Below are 19,069 nucleotides of genomic sequence, written 5' to 3' on the forward strand. Positions count from 1 at the left end.
CCAAAACATCTGTTGTCCTGCGTTTTCTCTCAGACCCCCTAATGACACTAAGGTCATAGGGAAGGGCTCACATTGATAATTCTTGTCTGTTCGTATGTCTGCAGTGTATCTAAGGAGGTGTCAGTGCTGAAATTAGTTGAGTCAGACAGTGTCCCATTGTGACGTGATGTATGTTTGGCTCCAAGAAGTATTTGAATACGTTTAAATCTCTCATACTTTAAGATCTGAGTTGTTGTCTGTCTCATTATTGTAAATATGAGTTATGAGTCTCATTATATACACTGTATATATTTTCTCAGTACCCCAACACAGATGACAGTACGTGAAGCGCTACATGAGATGAAGGTTGAGAAAAGGCAGCCAGCCAACTGAAGTACATGTAACCAAATTGTCTCTTATGGAAACAAATTATGAACATGGGACATGGGACCAACTTTTAAACTACGCAATCTTCTAAAAAGAAACTATGCTCCAGTGCTTAGCCATTCTACGCAATCTTCTATGCAATCTTCAACAAAAAAAAGGGGGAAAAGTATCCATGGTAACAGAATAAAACCAAACCATGCGGAGAGACAGAGAGGCTCAGACCACTGAGCATAGACTCAAACTACATCCACACTGAGGCATGATGAGGATGATGATGACGATGGTAGGTTGTGATTGCTGCAATCAACAACTGAATTTTCTTGTCAGAAGAGGAAACTCAAGGGAGAAGAGAAGAGAATATATTATGTATTCGGCTCATATTCTAACACCTAAAATATCCTGTCTCATGCCAGTTAATTTATCCTGAAAATTAAGCGAGATTCCATGCCGCTTTATTTCTCCAGAGAGCATGAATTCATTCAGCGGAATCTGGCCATTAGATTTTGATATAATTTTACATTGCATGGCAATGGCAATCTTCCCATTCGTTTTTAAGATTAGTTTTGGGGCTTTTTATGCCTTTATTGATAGAGAACAGTAGTCAGACAAGAAATGGGGAGAGAGATGGGGAGGAAGACACGCGGCAAAGGCTGTCGGACTCTGGAGTCGAACCCGTGGCACACCGCCCGGCTGGCCTAGGTGCCCAGACGGTTGAGTTACCGTCCGGGCCTTCCCATTAGTTTTTAAGATGTTCTAGCCACACTTGTGGGTGTGTTGCATTATTACGTGTGCCTCTCTTACACTTACAGGTCTCAGGGGCTACATTATACAGTATATTATATATTCCTCCAGGTGAGAGGTACAGTGAGAGGCAGGACGAACACTCTCTGCTGCCATCCTGTCCAGGTCTGAAGGTGTCATGTTGCACTGTTTCAGAAGCTCCCTGATGCTTGTCCTACTGCTTGCATTGACCACCAGCCAGCCGGTGGCCAGATTGTAATTGGTTGTAAAGTGCAAGCGTCTCATGTCCTAGCCAGCAGAGCTTCCTGTGCGTGCCAGAGTTGTGCACAATTCGATATGAAATGCCTCCAGTGATAATGTGCATCTGTAGGCGTCTGGCTTTCAGAGCCAGTTTCTTAGAGGAAATAGCTCAAAGAAAATAGAATGGATTGCCTGTTTTAGCTATTATCAGTTTATCACACAACACCATCATACGGCAAAGTATAATATAGGTGGTGAAGTCTGTTCTATTTTAACACGCATCAGTCTCTCTCTCTGTAACGTCTTACCAGCCATGGTAGAGATTCCCAGAGTGACTCCTATCGACAGCTCAATCTGGGTTCCCTAGGAGACAGGAGGAAATTAAAAGAATATATTTAGTATCTTGCACCAAACTAACTGATAACACATAAAGAACAAGAGCCCCTTATAAGCCAGTGGTTCTCAACCTGTGGGTCGGGCCCCACTTGATATTTTGGGGGTCCGTCCCCAGATGACAGTGACGTGACAAGACCTTTTTCACACCAAGGGAGGGGGGTGGGGACCACTGGGGGTATGAATCTGTGGAAGAGTGTCAAACTAAATCCTTTGAATTTTGACCGAGTAAACAGCCTGTCTCGAGAGACTAAACTAAAAGTAAGGCCTCAACTCCTACATTCCAAGTTCTTATCAGGGTGGGGAATCCCCAGTTCAAATAGGATTAGTTTGGTGGGTCACAGCCTGAAAAGGTTGAGAACCACTGCTTTAAGTTACCAATATAAAATACACCACACATAACTTTGCAATTTTTACTCTGCACATTTTATCTATCTAGCAACATGAATGAGCCTGTGTGTGTGAATATGTTATGCAACTATAAATACATTTACATGGTATAAATGTACTAGTCTACAGCTTATGCTGAGAATTTGAATTAATATAGTCACAATCAGTACTAATCACAAGTATTGATAATGATGCTTTTTGGTGTAAAATTTTGTTTGTATCATTTGCCTTTGTTGCTAATTGTGCTCATTAGTGCCGTGTGTGTGGTCAAATCAAATGATATGCAATGGTGACTTTGTTGCTCTGTGAGATTGAGGTTGTACAATGTTCTGGCGTAACCCTTGCATAAGGTCGAGCACGGTGCAACAGCTGACCAAATTGAAGACAAAATAGATTGCCAAGCTTCACGATTACATAACTGTGATGCATAAGATCCCGATACTTTTGAACGTTTCATTCATCCAGGGTAGTAATTGTGCAGCCCTAGTCCCTACTTTATAGCTTGGTTTCCTCTGAAACGTCACACAGCAGGAAACATTCCATTAATAAAGAGCTACGTGGGCTGGTGGAGCCTGAAATGCACTCGCTGCATTCACCATTTCATCATCCTAACAGGATTCTGTTCTTCTGTTCTAAGATGAGAAAGTGTCTCACGGATGACCCTGCAAATAAGTTCCATTGTGAAAATCATAATAACACAGTGATGGACTGTACCACCACTTGAGTGTACTTAAAGTGGCACTAATATACAACTTATTTTGTGAATAAAATGTAATTGTGTCCAATCTGTATGGTAGACTCAGAGTATGTTAATAAAATATAACTTATACCATTGAGGTGGTTGTATTTTCTCTCTACCTGCTCTTCTATTGAGACATTTAGTTGGTGTCAAAGGTCTCGTCTACAGTATAGACAGGGGATCGGTCAATTAAAATGTCTAAATCAGCACTTGTGCAGGAAACAGAGTTCAAATCCAGGGTAGAAGAGGAAAGTTACATAGTGCAGCTTTAAGTAATCTTTTTGAGTATTTGTACTTTACTTGAGATGAGTATTTGTAGTTTGGGATTTTCACTCCACTACAAAGACTTTCAAAGACAAATATTGGACTCAACTACATTTCTAGGAAGGGAAAAAGTACATTATGAACTAACCAAAGCCCTATTTCAATTGTAGTGAAAACAGCAAATCTAGTACTTTTTTGACCTGGACTGATCTATACTTTGACTCCAAGGACAGGTACTGGGGTCAAATAATTTGTCCAGCCCTGCATAAACCTTGATTTCAGCCTCATAGTGATGAGGAAACCTAATGTGTTGTGGATGCCACCAGCAGGAGATGCCAGATGCTGTAATGGCCCTGGCTGCAAGCTGGGATTTTAATGGGCTTTCTTCTATTGTGATTCAGCAGTGGGGGGACCATAACAACAAGAAGACAAACTGCCTAAACCAAATATGAAAGTAAAACGAAAGTGTAAGTTTGCTCAGTGCTAAAAATATTTTTTTTGGCCCTGCTAGAACTTTTTTGCACTGCCAGAACTAAGAACTAACAAATAAAAAACAAACTGTCGGCCAATCAATGGCTGGCCGGTATGTGTGGTTTAAGACCATCTGCTGCCGTATGTAGACATGAAACAGCAGCAGGTATATATCGCTGATCAAACCAAAATGGCGTACCACTTACTGCTGCTATCATGATGGCGTTGTCAAGGAAACCAAACCCAATGAACGGCAGGCAATTGTGGATGAACACTGGAGGGGGGGGGGGGGGGGGGGTTGGGGGGTAAAAACAAAAAATAGTTATTAATCAACATCATGGAAACTTTTAAGATGTATAAATCACATGGCAATTTATTTTCTTTTGTTCTGTGCAACATGCAGTGATTGCAGTCTCAACCGAGCCATCTGAAGTTCTACATTATCTGTATTGTGTGTGCGCTCGTGAGCGAGCATGTGTGTGTGTGTGTGTGTGTGTCTCCAACAGTGGGTGGTGGTAGATTCCGCAATTAATCCATCGCATTCAATTTTTGGCAAGCAAACCTCCAGTGTTGGTTGGTGTTGTGCTGCTGGCATGGCTGAAAGCTTAGATGAACTTGCTGCACCAGCACAGTCAGCATGTGGTTGGTGGAGATTGTCCATAATGCATGTGTGCACTCACAAATAGTATTGTAATACAGTACTTGTGAGGACATCAATATCACAGGAGAGGAATTTAATACATTTTACTATTTATTTTTACCCTAAAACCGTGAGTTATACAGAATCACGCTGCGCTGTGAACTTGATTTTCCACACACACACACACACACACACACACACACACACACACACACACACCCCTAGCTAGGATGTGAAAAGGTACGTTCTTCTAAAATGTACAGTCGTCAGCTATAGGCATGTACATTGGGCAAGTGCAAACGGTTTAAGAGGGACATACAGTATATGAGGCGCTTTGGACAAAAGTCAAATTGTAATCAAGGGCTCTCTACAGAGTCTAGATTACTAGGATAGCTATATATCTGTAGGCATGTCCTGTATATGCTTCTGAATAACTTTGCTGTGCTAGTTATCTAGGCTTAGGAATATACGAGGTTATCCAACATTGAGCTGTGAGATATGAGAACTTCCTTCGTATTCGCTTCGTAGTGTATCTATAGATCTCACAGTAGTCCAACCTGTAGTCAATATGACGTCACTACTGTGGCGTCACGCTGCTGTCCATTGTCGTGGCAACACAAATGATTACACTTCCCTCGTCCCATCTCTCTGTAGCATGATTTGTCTTAAGAGTTTAACTTTTGTTTAGTGTTTTATATTTATTTATACTCAATTATCTGTTTTCTCCCTATGATATTGAATACTGAAAATGTTCAAGATATTGCTTAAAACAAAAAAAAATGTTAGAGATTAGAGCACATGAAATGTGTGCCAAATCACATCACATGTTAATAATGTTCCATTACAAACTTCCAATAAATGAATGATGTTCATGTCACTTTGCAATCACTACTGGCTCAAGGTACTGTATATATGATGCTTTCGGGTTTGCCAGTACAGTACAGTGACAGTACAGTACTGTACAGTAGAGGGACCGCCACACGGTAACTCTGTCATTTCTCTACCGTTTCGGACGCGGGGCGGCTCGCCGGAACCGGGCAGGCACCCTGGGAGTGTTCCTGTAGGTCTGAATCATCGCTAGATTGTTCATACATGTAACTTGAACTGAAAATTGGAATTGGTTGAGTAAATACAGTCCTTGTGCGTGGTGCAAGCAAGTGATTGCTTTGGCAAAGTGCAATGTTGGAAAGCTATGATAAACGATGCTGACCATTAATCATCATTTTTCACACTTTAAACCGTGGATTGATTAAAACATAACCCATGAATGATACAACAATTCTGTGTGTGTTGTTCTGCTGTTAACAGGACAGAACATGCAATGTGTGATCATAGAGCTGTCTAAATTGATGGCATACTGAGAGGTTATTTTGCTTCTACAGTCAGGGTTGAGATTTATTCTTTGAACAACATTCTCTGATGAAAAGATCAACAAAGAAAACAATCTGAAGCCGTCCTCACCGATCCTGTTGTGTTGTAATCTAGTAATAATCTGAATGCCAGTCTCTGGCATCTTTGACAGACAGAGCCAATTATTCTTGTGTACACGTCTGTCATCCATCTTTCACTATATCTATAAATATCTGCCTACATGCATATTATTTGTGTGTGTGTGTGTGTGTGTGTGTGTGTGTGTGTGTGTGTGTGTGTGTGTGTGTGTGTGTGTGTGTGTGTGTGTAACACTGTGCGCCTGTGGTACTGTGCACATATAACTATCTATGTCTGTCAGAAAAACAACCTTATTCTTTCACAATATGTATCAGCCTGTGCTGAGCGTGTGTGGATGTACGCAAAAGTGACAGGGAGGTTTAATGTCTCACCATATCGGATTTGTTCTGACGTGGGTGGTGAGGCTGCCACAGTTTCTATAAGAAAGAGAAAAAGAGACACAGGATCAATATCACATTAGTTTGCCGATATGCCAGGCAATGTTTTACCTCGACTTGTCAAAAGAGGAACATGGTTTGACAATTCTTCAAAGCGAGCTGCTAACATCTCTAGGCAATTTTCATAAAACTGCCTGCACATAGACAGAGCAGATGGTGACTGATTCCCTGTGCTGTAACAAATTAAACCTGTTTTTCAGCACTAACAGCCACACTGCATGAACATGGCCCAATGTGTAAGTGACGCAAGCCTACAACGACATGCTCATGATATTTCACTTTGTCACAATGAAGAACCCAAGATGATTTGAGTTTTTTGTATCGTGAATTAATTATGCTACTCGAGTGTCACACAAGTAGTCAAAAATTCCAATGTGTCGCAATGCAATGTCTTGTAGATCTGCTATTTTTTGCAAAAGAAAGAAATTAAGTGAAAGGGAAGATTTTCAAGTCTCTCTATGGGTTTAAAAAAAAATATTGAACGAATGAAAAGCATTCACAATCCATCTGGAACACAGGTTCTTTTTGACATTTTCTGTAAAGTAAGAGTGTTGGACATAACTGTACAAGGTGTCCTTCCGACAGTGACGATATATAAGACGGCACACATTGGGCAGTCTAGTGAGCACTGCAGGGAAGAATGCCTTGCTGAGGAAATTGAGCTGACTGGATATGAACGATGTGGGTTAGTGGAACAGAGTGCATTCAGGGTGAGAGTGCAAATGGGTAACACAGGACATTTAGTACAGGATATCTGTGCTGAGCGAGTAGTATGTGTATTTTTTTTTCTTTTTTCAATATCAATATTCTGACTATACTTTTTAGTATTGTGACACTAAGATGAATTGTTTTTTAAATGTAGCATCACAATGTGTTGAGAACTTGTGACGCTACATGTTATCTTGTACACCTGCTATTGTTGCCATTTTGTCCATTTCTGAAAGTATAAAATTAAATTAAATCCAGGAAGAGACTTTTTAATGATGATTGTAGTATATAGTGTATATTTGTACATCTTTAAATGTTGTGATGAATGGAAAATGGAGGAGCCTGAAGTCTTAGTGCTTTGATAAATATTTTATAAATGGTGAATTGAGTGTTCAGCCACATTGGAGCAACGTGCTAAAGGACAGGAACAACAAATACCGGTATAAAAAACAAATGGCAATACAATTTTAAAAAGCGTCTGCATGAAAGGGCATGTGCATGGCTAAAAGAACATAGTCAGACTGAGCAGAGTCATGTTTAAAGTCAACAGGCAAATAGCCCATGTAGGCCTACTGTGTTGTGGTAGGTCGTCAACGGGTTCACACATCTACTAGATACTAGACTAGACTCAACGGCTATTTTGGAAAAGGTCAGTGATGTTCTATTTTAGAACCAAAGAATCAAAGACTCGATCCAATAATAACTCATCTCTGCCACACTCTGGAAGGAGGGAAGCAATCATGCATGGATCAGATCAAAACCTAACGGCCGCTTTCACAGTGTTACCAAATACAATACCAGCTAGGAGTTTTAGAATCCACCCAGACGGGAAAAGTGGACACATTTGCATCATTTCGTTAAATTGCATAGTAGTCTAGTCTGGTTGGTATGTGAATCTTCATCAGGGCATGCCAACAGTGTGCCGAAATCTCACGCTATTATCGTAAAATGCCCAATAATTTTTAAATACTGCGCATATCTGCAGGGCTATAGCTAAATTTGCTTACTAAAGTGTTCTGAATCTAATTAATGGATGATTGTGTGCATCATCCATGTCTTGGCTACAATATAAATTTAGGGTATACAATTTGCATTTATATTGGGTCCATCTGTGCGCAGTAGTATATTAGCATATAGTAGCAAATTAAAAGAAAAAAACATTCATAACTTTTTGGATCGTTTTGTCACAAAATCCCAAGGCACAACAGGACTTGTCTCACTGCACACCAGTTAATGTAAAAAAGGCTTATTCGTCATGAAGAGAGACCATTGTGATTCTGGTCAGTGTATTCCACTCTAAACCATATCTCACTGTAGAAAATCCTACTCTTACCCTTAAGATATTGTGCTTTCAAAATCTGCAAGATATGTGTGTCCAAGATACATTTCTCCCCTGGGAGACAAAATAAAGTAACCATGACAACCTCACTGGTACCCATCCCTATGTTGGATCAGAATCCAAGTCCCTATCAGACCCGCTCGAGTGACTTCTTGACTGACCCTCAAGGTTCCATTTGCTAACTCAGAGCTAGGTAAAGTAGCTTTCTCTGTCAGTGCTCCATTTGATTGTAACTGTTTTAATTCATTCTCGTCTATCTATTATAGTTCATATATTTGATATTGCTGTACGTGTATAATGTTGATTGTGGATTTTGTGTTTTGTATTTCGGCTACATTGAAAATGAGGGCATGCCCCTCAATTGTACTCCGAGCTTAACCCATTTTGGGCGGGAACCCCTTTTGGTGTTTTAAACATTGTTATAATTTAGCTATTGAAAAATAGCAGATCTACAAGCTCATAGCGCGCCACTCTACAAGCTTGTAGGTCTGCTATGGAGGATTTAGAAATGTTCGAGGTCAGGCCTAAAGGTTATGATGATGATGATGATTTGAAACAGTTTCTTGAACCATACACATCACCATATCCACTTAGACATACACAAACATAACATCCCTAATTTACTGTCCCTCAGAAAATATTTCTGAAGTTGGAACGCAGGTCATTCCACTACAAAGCTCCATCCATCTTCTTCTTTCACTCAGATCTATTACTTCTTTGGCCACTTCTGGCCTTCCCTTTATTCACATCTCGAAACAACCTGTTCATGCTACTAATACCGCTTGTATTACGTCTATTTCTAACTTTGATACAGGTCATAGTACTGTATTCTCCATTCTTTTTTGTTTAAAATGAGTCGAAGGCTGGGGGTGTGGGGTAGGAGATGGTGATTGGTGAGCATTGCAAGCTACCAACTGTACCGGTTGTGTGTGTATTGTGTATTTGTATTGTATGTAATGTTTTACTTATGTGTATTTGTATTGTATGTAATGTTTTACTTATTATATATGGCCCCCTCTAAAACGAGATGCTGCATCTGAAGGGGGTAGGGTACCTTGTTTCTAAATAAAGAAGTAACAGGCAACAAATTCAATTCAAAGTAAACTACTATAACCACTAGTCGGCACTGTTGGTAGCAGTCAACTAGTCATAATTGATATAACAAGATTTGATTTGCATGACACATTGTAAGCTTGTAGATCAGCTAATTTCGTAATTTTGCTAATTGTTGTACAAAAAGGTCTTAAGTTACAAATCGACACCTGAACATGTAACGTTCTAGGACTAGGTCATGATTGTGTGTATGTGTATGTATGTATGTATGTATGTATGTGTGTGTGTGTGTGTGTGTGTGTGTGTGTGTGTGTGTGTGTGTGTGTGTGTGTGTGTGTGTGTGTGTGTGTGTGTGTCCACGCGCCCGCCATGAAGAAAAAGAAACCCACAAACTCATCTGCTCCAATGTAATATAATGACAGCGGTTTTCTTTTTAATCATTAAATTACATTGGAGCAGATGAGTGTGCAGGTGTATTCATTTTCAGCACCTCAACCAAGTATTCTATTGGTTTTTGTATGCCACAGTACATCCTTGGTTGCTACTCCTCCTTTACAAAGTAAAAATAACATTGTATTTATTTTAGCACATTCATTTCAGATGCCCAATGAATAGGGCACACAACCGGAGTAACCCATTTTTACATCTCATCTGTACAAAAACATCAGCCTGTAGGAAACAGCCTCTAAATGCTAGAAATGTACTGTCTGCCAATCTGTCAATCACAGCACATTTTGCAACGACTCACACAAATGAGCCCTGTGTTTGCACATTAAAGAGATGGCACAGGTAGTGCAATAGATAAACCTTTTTCTCCCCTTATTGGCTGGCTTTCTAGTTTGCTGCAGTTTCTAAACTTTCTACGAGACAAATTTCAATAAGAACATCTGACAGAATAGCGGCTTTGAAGGAGACGCCCTGTCCAGAATCCAGACAGAACACAGATCGCCCCAGAGGAAGAGTGTACGTCTTTGTGTATTCTGCATTTGTGTATGACAGTTTGTCATCATGGTACACTCACTGCTCCTTAAATATACAAGTAACACTACTTGAATTGTAGTTGGTGTAAGGGACATCTAGGTCTGGAAAATGTTGATCAAATTAAATTAAATGATACGAGTTGACCCAATACCAAGATATCAATTTACACACATTTCACACAAAATTTAAGAAATTATTTAGTAATGTGGACAATGAAGACCAAATGGTAAGAACCCTATTAAGTAGAGAAAATTAAGGCCCGCCTGTAACTGGGCCCGGCGGCCCTAAAACGTCGGGTCGGGCCAGAATGGGCAACATGCATCCAACCCTTCCGCATTCAGCTTGGGCCACCGCTGCACTTCCGGCCGCCAGCCCCTGAGAACAACATCCGACACCAAGTCTTAGGAATTCATTACTGGGTGAGTAGTGAGTACACACACAGTGCTACAGCCCGTCTGTCACTCTGTCTTAATGAGCCACCTGCTGCGCGTCCACACCCAGGCAAGTTAAAAGGCTCTGTCCTGTTCACACTCTCAGAGACTCTCCCGAGAGACAGGCTGGCGTGCGGCACCCGGTAAGACTATAGTCCATATTCCCTCTCGTAGTATTCCAGTTGATGTGATGAAAATGCTAATTGTGTGATTCTCTCACCTCTCAGGCTCACCTAGCCCTTCCGTGGAAGTGACCGCTGGGCTCTGGGAATTAGGAGGCTCCCCCCCCCCCCCCCCCCCCCCCCTTGATGATATTGTGGGACATATGAACCATAAATACGGATTATACAGAAGAGACCTAATTAGTGTGGTTGCCCTAACAGACTATTGTTATTGTAAATGAGGATACTTTGCCGCACTACTCCTCCCATTGACCGGCTTCATCGGGAATCGTGTGCTTGTATTTTTCTAAGAGATCCGTTGTATAGTTTAATTGAAATTAATTAATTAGTTCTCCATAGACTTATAATGGGGAAATCGAAGACTAAATGTAAGTATTTTTTTCCTTTGGAGACTGTAAGCGCCATATTTACAAGACTTGGGGGAGAGGTTCATAATAATTATGAAAATTAATTCAGTCATGGTGGCACTATAACAGCCCACTTTACGTTTTTCCCTATAACTCTTGAACCGTAAGTCGTAAAATCAAATTTTCCATGGATTCCTTGGGTCATGATGCATTTCCACATATAGGCCACGCCCATTTTCGTAAGGAAAAAAAATCCTGCAAAAATCGGCACACATGATGCAGAATGTAGTGCGTATCATTCGGCCGTAATCGTCGTCCGAAGATAGTAGGAGGAGCTTGTAGATCAGCTATTTTTAAATGGTCGAAATGTATATAGGGTGTAAGTGGTTACAGTAATGTATGTTTTTCTAATCAAAATGTAAATCTCCAAAGTAACTAGTAACTTTAAGTTTTCAAATAATTGTAGTAAAAGTACAAATGTTGGCTCTGAGATGTAGTGGAGTAGATGTAAATGTATTGGAAATTGGAATACAGTCAAGTAAAGTACAAATACCTCAAATAAGTATTTGAGTAAATGTACATTGAGGGGGCAGAAAACAGCCCGGTCATGTGGTTATGTAATCGCGCGAGCCCTATCGACTACAATACATTCCGTAAACTTCCGGTGTCCCTATTTGCCAATAGAAGTCTATGAAGAAGAGGACTGGCCCCATGAAGTGAACGGAGTTGTCGTAACTCTGTCTATACTCAATGGGCTCTGGATTACAAGTATTCATATCAATTTCATATCTCTATTTATTCCAAATATTGCGATATCGATACGATATTGCCGTTAAAATGTCATATTCTACATTTTAAGTGTTGCAGCAATTACGCACGCACGCACACGTGTGAAAAACCATAAAACCTGGGTGATCTACTGTATGCTATCAAATTGTATATTTATTCACGCAGCATAGTACTGTACAGTATATGAATGATACATTCTCTGGCTGATTTTAGTTTCTACCTTTCTAAGGACCAGCTGAGACCCCAACTTTGAGAACCAATGGTGTTCTCAAAAGAAATAACCGTTTGTTGCAGATTTTTTTGGGGGGGGGGCATAAATACCCTCCGAATTACTTACACATGATCACAGGGGTGACGTGACATTGTAATTGGCTGGCAATATTAGTGGGAGGGGCCTATGTAAGCGACTGTGGCAACCACACTTTGCAATTTTGCAAAGAAAAATTGCGACCTTTCTAGGTTGTGATATGCTCTGATAAAGAAATACTTCATTTAAGCCAACTGAAATCCCACAACAAAGACTTGTATCACAATATCGATATCATCCGGTTTTAGGGTCTTAAGAACACCCTAAAATTAGATAGACAGTGAGTCAGATCTATGCAGTCGAGGGAACTATAATTAGAATACACCAGTCCCTAGCACAGTCACTATCATACTCTTCTCTTCAAGAAATACTGCATGTCCCCCAATACCTTAAGCACACCCACTTTAATCCCCATAATGTCTTTCACCGGTTTTCGTCCAATAAGCACTACTTGAAATAAAAACGGTCTATCTCCGTTCTTGACTCCAGTATCCTTTCTTAGCAATTTCATTCATCTATCATCAGGGTTCTGATGACTCAACAGCCACAATACTAGAGGGAGCCAGAACAACGATCTGGTACCACCCACTTACAAAACAAGCATGGGTAAATTCTCCTTCTACAGCACTGCCACCCACGTGTGGAATGACCTGACCCCTTCCCTCAAAAAAACTCAAATCACTGATGACCTTTAAAACAGGCCAAAGGGAGAGGAACATGATCGCTCCTCCGTTAGTCAAGTAACTACCCCCCACCTCTTTATAACGAATACTGGACAACTCACCCCGGTGCTTGCCAGTTTTTCCTCCCGGAATTTTCACCAGTGAGGGGGATAACTTTGGAATATGCTATTGGCTGTTTGTATTCTTTTTGGAAGAATATAAAAAGATACTCCTGTGGAAAGGCTATATTATTTTACTTATATTGACCCTATAAACAATTTAGTATTATTTAGTATATGTAAGTTTTTGCCCACTCAAATGGTACCTCGTCAGATAATCCCCACAGAATTAACAACTTCTGTGAACAGACTTCACTGTAGTAGCTTTTCATAAATTATATTTGTACTTGGGCTGTCTGCTGTCATGAAAGTTTATAGTTAGCCTCTCCCACCCCTCACTGGGGAAAATTCTGGGAGGAAAACAGAAACGGGGTGAGTTGTCTTGTTACCTTTATAACCCCCTTACTTTTTTCCCCAACTTTGATTTTTTTTTATGATTTGAAATTTGTTGTTATTACATGTCATGATTATGAAATGAAGTGTTTGACTGCACTCTGTATTTCTGCAAGTAAAAATCCAATAATCAGTCCTTTCTTCACGTTGTCAGTGAAAGTGTATGGGTGTTTTATTACTACAGTTCTATGAGCTATATATATAGACTCTGAGCAAGAATGGTCTCATACGCCTTGTGCGTATGATTTGTATCCTGACACATCTCCCGACGGGCTCAGTGAACTTAAGTTGCGGTTAGAGTGTCACCACTGAGATTGCGGTTTGATCCCTGGCGGCAAGGTCATAACAAAAACTATAAAAATGGGACAAAATGCCTCCCTGCTTGGCACTCAGCATCACAGGTTTGATTGGGGGTAAGTCCCTGCACCATGTCCACTTGTCCAATGGGTGTACTTGTACATCAAGCTGCCTCACGTCACGCTATAGAAACAGGAGACAGACTCTGCCCTATGGGCCTCAGGGCTTGGCAAGGCTTACTACTACATCTCCATGTATATAGAACAGTCAGACCTTCTGGCCTACAAGATTTTAAATGTGCCGTTCGTTGTCGTCTGTACTAGACAATAAAGAATTCATTCAATCATGTGTCCTAACCTGACCCTAAGAAGCAAATACAAACTATGATGCACTGCTGAAATGGCACCAGATCCTGCTTGCAGATGGGAAGCAAGCACTATAATAAAACACTAAGCAGGAGATGCCCTCCTCCAAGCAAGAGAGAGGGTGATGAGAGACAGAGATAGAGAAACAGACAGACGGGGGTGGGTGGGCAGAGATTGAGAGGGAAGAGCAAGTAAGAAATGGAGAGAAGTGGGAACAAGACAAAAGTAAAGAGATAAAATCAGACTTAAAAGACAGTTGGTGGTTAAAAGACAAATAGCAGAAGAGAAATGATGAGCGAGAGATAAGTGGTGAAGCTGCTGACAGCCAACGGTTTCCTCTGAAATGGGGACATTTTGTGTAAAGAATATGGATAAAATGAAAAGGCGGACCTGCACACAAAACAGCCATCTGTTCTGTCAAAGAACCTCCTTGAGTGAGACTTTCAGCCTCTACCTGGAATTCCCCCAGTGCCGTAAGCATAAAATACACTTTCAGGCATTCTCAATTGTTTCCTTGTTTATTCAAGGAATATCTCCTTGCCTGGCTGTCACAGTTTAGACTGTTATGACTGGTGTTTGCTTCTGAAATTAATTCACAGTAAGCCAAAGCCAAAGGTGATTAGTACCGATAACTTACAGTTTGTGTTTTATGCCCCACACACACTTACAATAATAGCCCCCAAGACAGCAGCCTTCTCCGTGCATTCTGTCAGATTGTAGACACATCCCGGATAAACATGAGTGGGAGACATCATTAGTGCTGCAGAGTAGCATTTCTTTTTATAGCTGCAAGCAGCTAGTAGTTTATATAGTCTCATTATTTGTCACCCTTCTTTTCCTTTTGTTGGCTAGGTTTAGGTAGAGGGTTCTTTTGCGTAGATCAGGTATAGTCAATTTTTGTTTGTTTCTCTGGGTTGCCCCATACAGCCATTTTTGGTCATTATATAATTGAAATAACATCTTTAAGTTGTAACATTCGGCTCGAGCAGAGTGCTCAGCCCTGTTTGTTAATTTGGTTGGAAACCCACTAAACTATCATACTAGTAGCACGTCATGGTTGTCTAGAAGAACATAGATATATTTATATATATATTCCTATATTTATATATTTATACCCTTGTAAGTTATTGTATTCTTCTTTTGAAATATAACCTTGTTAAAGTGTGGTGAATAAACTACAGTTCACTTTCCAGCCTTGTTGCATCCTTTAATAACCCGTAGACCTAAGGGAATGTAACAAAGCCACTCTGATGGTCGGTCTGTCTGTTCAAAAATGTCAAGCGCAAACCGATGTGTGCTTGCTTTAACTACCTGCAAGACAACCCCCTTAGAGGTAAAGTTAAAAGCACATGAACCATTACCCTAGAGTAAAATTCTGGGACGAACATTCAGCGAAAATAGCAGATCTACATCTACAAGCTCACAACGCCCAGACTGAGCCCTGGGGTGGGGAACTCTGGTCAACAAAGTATATAAGGTCATAAGTGGTTATGGTGAGGTTCGGGGTGAAGGAGTTGTCATAAGACAATACAAAACTCTCACACTTTGAAACTCCATTTAGATTTTTTCCCCTTGTGGGGATCGGATATAAAAGGTGGATAAATGGTGTCACTCTGGTGGCTCAACCAGCTAATGCGGAAGTTGCATAACAGTAGCATCATGAATTTGATCCCCAGCTCGTGACCAGTGTCACATGTGTCCTGTCCTAAAGCATGAAGGCCTTAGAACATTTAAATGAACGAGGAATAGAAAAGGTACATGGAGCTTCCACAGCTTTACTTAATTTTATAAAATCATTGGTGTATTTTCTTTTTATATGCTTAGTGCTACCCTATATTACTGGTACCCTGGGTTAAAGGTTCTCAACAATAAGTTTCCATGTCTCTCAGGAACTTCAGGTTACTTTAGTAACCTCAGTGAATTGAGCGCCTTGAGAAGGCGGTCACTATGGGGTCCAGCCACCAGCCGCTACTTCTTCCCCACGCGGCCTACTGCAGCTCCCGGAGCCTCACGCCTTGCAACATAGAGTTGTCAGACCTTTGTTAGAACGACGCCTGGCCTGCTCGCTACTTCTCCGACTGGGCGAGACCCTGGCCTCTACACTGTCTTAGCGGCCTTCTCCAGAGCCCATCCATATCCCTGAGGGGTTACGAGCTCACCCCACTAGAGGTGTGTCTGCATCCTGGGCCTTTGCGATGTGTGTCCCAATCCAGGATGTGTGTGTGGTGGCAAACTGGTCATCCCCGTCAAGACCTAGGCTATGCGGTGCTGGGAGTTGCTACACGTTGAGTGTCTGTTACTGATGACTCATGAGATGGCTTGGCCATCAGCCCTTCCCGGAGCATACAAGTCAGCCACGACTGTCAGCTCCTCAGTTAAGGTTTCTTAGCTACCAAGCGTTAGCTCTTATGCTTGTCGCACTTCCAGGATGGCACACGTGCTGCGTAAGTACCAGGTGCGTGCATGTACGTGCGTCTACTTTGGAGGGGGGCCTTGGATCGTCAGCTGGCGGTGGTCATACGGGAGTCGTATGTTCCCCATAGTATTAGTGACGCTTCTTGGAGAGAAGCTCTGATTAACTTCGGGTTACTTTAGTAAGCTCAGTTAATTGAGCGACTCGAGAAGGAGAGTCACTGTCACAGTCACTTATATAGCTGAGGGACAGGGTTAGTCTCACCTTGAATGGAGAGGAGCTCTGATTAACCATGTATACCACTACTGAACCCAAACTCTAGAAGAGTGGAAAATATATATATTAATCAGAATAATCACATGCAATGCCATCCCATAATGCTGCCATCCCTATTTTGGTCGTATCATTATAGGTGTGACACTGTGTGACCTTGTACATCAACAATTTCCCATTTTTGCATGATAGCATTGTATGATGAAATACAAAGGGGACTTAAACTCAAGATTCGATTCTAATCAATTCGATTCTAATCAAGTTCACGGCACGATTTTTTAAACAATTATTTTCAAGACAAATAATTATTATTTCCCTTCTCTTCCAGTATTTTCTTCTTTTTGAGCACAACTTTGTGTATGTCCGTTTGAGCACGGAATGTGATGATTTGATTGGCTAAGCACGGAATGTGATGTATGATGATGTATGATGATAATAGCGCCCCTCACTTCACACAAGTGTGACTTTTGACTTGAAGATATACAATATATCGTTCGTTACTTAAAACAGCCTAAACTACATTAGGTTGACCACCCTGTCTAGTCGCAATGAGACACAATATTACAGATTCTCATACAATTATTTTAATTGGCCGCAGTGGGAAAAGTGTGTATACAGGACCAAAGGAAGGAGATAACTATAAATAGCTACTCTATCATTACTACAACAAGGCACAGCAGAGTAGCTACTGTATGTATATTATTTAGCAGCCTTCACTGGAAGCTTTGCCTGATAAAGTACGACATGCAGTATATGTCATCAATGCCCTGGTTCCATTAATGTGCTGGCATACATTTACACCAGAAAGCTGCCAAAATCCTCTGTTCTCTCTTCCATGTATTCTAACCCGTAAGTTCCTGTAACTGCTAAGCTGAGAGCACGCACAAAAAATATAGACTCTTTTACACGTTTGGACTGGGCAATATGGCCAATATCACATTTTTGACCAAAGTACCTCGATATCTAGATGGAATTATTTTGAATTTTACCATTTGTTTTACTTCTTGGAAAAAAGCATAAATAGTGCTAATGTGATTGTGACTGATTAAAACCAAAAATAACACGGTATAAGATTACAATATCCTAAATCATAGACTGTACCTACTGTCATAATCGATCATGATGATATCGATAGAATAGATAAAAAATATTGCCAGCGTTACCTGTAATTACTATTTAAGTGATCAAGTGACAAAAAAAACAATATTCTGACTGAGGTACAGCCATAGATTCTACTGCTGGCCACAAAACAATTTCACTGCAGACGTATGAGCACGATGTGAGTGACAAACGAGGCCTCTTCAAATGTTCTACAAATCCTCTGCCGCGACTGAAGGTCAAGTGTCTGGCTCGACGGTACCTGCACACTACAGTGATTGAAGGGAGAAGAGAATCTGAACCGCAGGTCGAATCAGATGAGATGAGTGATAATAATAAAAAACCTCCACATTGGGCAACCCATAATAAAAAATGTTCCCTGTGATAAGCCATCAAGCATCTGATGGACAACATGGTGTGATCACAGAATGTGCTAAACATTTGCCCCTCAGTGAGCGGAATCTAATGACAACTCAAATAAATAGCTGGGGAAGACGTGCTGCAGCTGCACCCACCACCACAGAGCTCCGAAGCTATGTTTTGGAACGGAAAGAAAGCAGCAGAGAAACGTTCCCTCATGCTGCCTGGATCAGTGGAAATGGGAGAAGAGTGAGCACACATATCATCACATACATAGGAACGAACCCAGAGGAAATGCCATGGGTTGCCATGGGTTGCCACTGACTGCACAGCCACACCTCTTCCCCTTCTCTGAATCTGTCTTTATATTATATATGTTATATCTTGCGCCACCCCTTATCCCTTAACTAATTTGCCATTTTTTACTATTTAAAAAAACCCTTTAAAATAGTTCAAATAGCCGATCTACAAGCTCACAATTTCTCTATGTAGATCGGCTAGTTGAACTATTTTAAAAGGTTTTTTAACTTTTTTTTTTAAATAGTAAAAAATGACAAATTACCGTAGTTAGGGTGGCGCAAGATGGAGCCCTACATATGCACAGACCCACAGTCAGGCAGGCAATTTTGTATTGCTACCACCTCCCTGTTTTTCATGTGACTCTAACCACTTTCAACCTGGCACCCCATTAATTTGCGTATACCATAGGTGAAAAGTGCATCTCACACCTCATCGGGACAGTTAGGGGTTCAGTGTCTTGCTCAAGGATAAATCTATCGACGCTAACTAACTGAAACCAATTTCACCATTTGTCATCCTTCT

The 19,069-nt window shown here is 40.9% G+C and overlaps 1 protein-coding gene across 1 annotated transcript in view; it reads right to left on the minus strand.

The window, feature by feature from the left end:
- The window catches only part of tmem65 (transmembrane protein 65), a 32,011-nt gene that overhangs the window by 9,672 nt on the left and 3,270 nt on the right, over positions 1-19,069 (minus strand). The window contains exons 2-4 of the mRNA XM_080787835.1: positions 6,065-6,109; positions 3,811-3,878; positions 1,656-1,710 (exon numbers count right to left, since the gene is read on the minus strand). Coding sequence (XP_080643961.1) covers positions 1,656-1,710; positions 3,811-3,878; positions 6,065-6,109 — 168 coding nt within the window. The remainder of the gene's footprint in view (positions 1-1,655; positions 1,711-3,810; positions 3,879-6,064; positions 6,110-19,069) is intronic.

This window comes from Protomyctophum bolini, assembly GCF_963924005.1.
Source record: "Protomyctophum bolini genome assembly, chromosome: 17".
NCBI classification, from domain to species: domain Eukaryota; kingdom Metazoa; phylum Chordata; class Actinopteri; order Myctophiformes; family Myctophidae; genus Protomyctophum; species Protomyctophum bolini.